Source organism: Cynara cardunculus (genome assembly GCF_001531365.2).
Source record: "Cynara cardunculus var. scolymus isolate 2C chromosome LG 15, CcrdV1, whole genome shotgun sequence".
Taxonomy (NCBI): domain Eukaryota; kingdom Viridiplantae; phylum Streptophyta; class Magnoliopsida; order Asterales; family Asteraceae; genus Cynara; species Cynara cardunculus.
The window spans coordinates 3,748,454-3,749,468 of record NC_037542.1 but is presented as its reverse complement, the minus strand read 5'-3'; the positions used below and the strand labels follow the sequence as shown (position 1 = coordinate 3,749,468).

The following is a 1,015-nucleotide window of genomic DNA, read 5'->3' as shown; positions in this document are numbered from 1 at the left end:
AGTTTACACCACATTTTTGGATCCCCATTTACTATTCTAGTAAAGTTAAATTCTTTCATGGTATCAATAAACCGTATAAGGGGAACTTCGCACCATGGTCGCTATCAAAAACGTGTTTTACTACAAGATCCCGAAAACAAGAAAGAAAACCAGAGATGCAGCCCCAAACAAGAAATACACCATACCAACAAGAAAAGCTTAACGACATGGTTAAAACTCACACTCGCCATCAAGAAATCACCAAAGCAAAGAGGAAACCAGTAATCGCTAGTGATTAAACTCAAATGTAGCACACCTAACATAGAAACAAATGTTAAGCGAAAGTCACGAACTTACCTAAGAGGGTTGAAACAAATGAACAACCAAGATTCACATAATAGAACAAACGACTCAAGACCTACGATTCACAATCGCAAACAACCCTAATGAGAAAGGACCCCATGAAATCAAAAGAAAAATCTTTCACAAACCAATTCATTGTTGAATGGTGTAAGCATATATATATATACATACACACACACACATCACCATGAACATGGTTGTAACACATGTGTTAATATGTCTCTCACAACTTCTATGATCTCCTCCTCTTTGATTCCCATCTCATGTTTCACTGCAACACAATTAAAATCTATAAACACATCTAACATCTCATACATGATTTCATCATTTAGGGGTTAACAAGGGTCGCTAGTAAATTAAATATCGAAACCGTTATTTAAATATATGCATTTTAGGTTTAATTAATATCAAGAGCAAACTACGATTTTCGTCCGTGTGATTTGTTAAAAACTGTAACTTTTGTTCTTGTGCTTTCCAAATTACGGATGTCCGAATTCTATCCGCAAAATAAGAAAAGGATTGTTTTTTCATTTAAAAAACAGTTAAGATCAGGATTGGCTTACAATTCTCCTATGACACCACAATGAACCCCCTATGGTCACTTGGCCTATCACACCACACCACAATGAACCACCTATGGTCACTTGGCCTATCACACTACGCCACAATGAAC

At 36.2% G+C, this 1,015-nt stretch overlaps 1 protein-coding gene across 2 annotated transcripts in view; it reads right to left on the bottom strand.

The window, feature by feature from the left end:
* Window positions 1-316: 316 nt before the first annotated feature.
* The window catches only part of LOC112528325 (cyclin-J18), a 7,697-nt gene continuing 6,998 nt past the window's right edge, over window positions 317-1,015 (bottom strand). For both annotated transcript variants that reach the window (XM_025139335.1, XM_025139336.1), the window contains one exon: window positions 317-613. In XM_025139335.1, coding sequence (XP_024995103.1) covers window positions 525-613 — 89 coding nt within the window. In that variant the 3' untranslated portion in view covers window positions 317-524. The remainder of the gene's footprint in view (window positions 614-1,015) is intronic.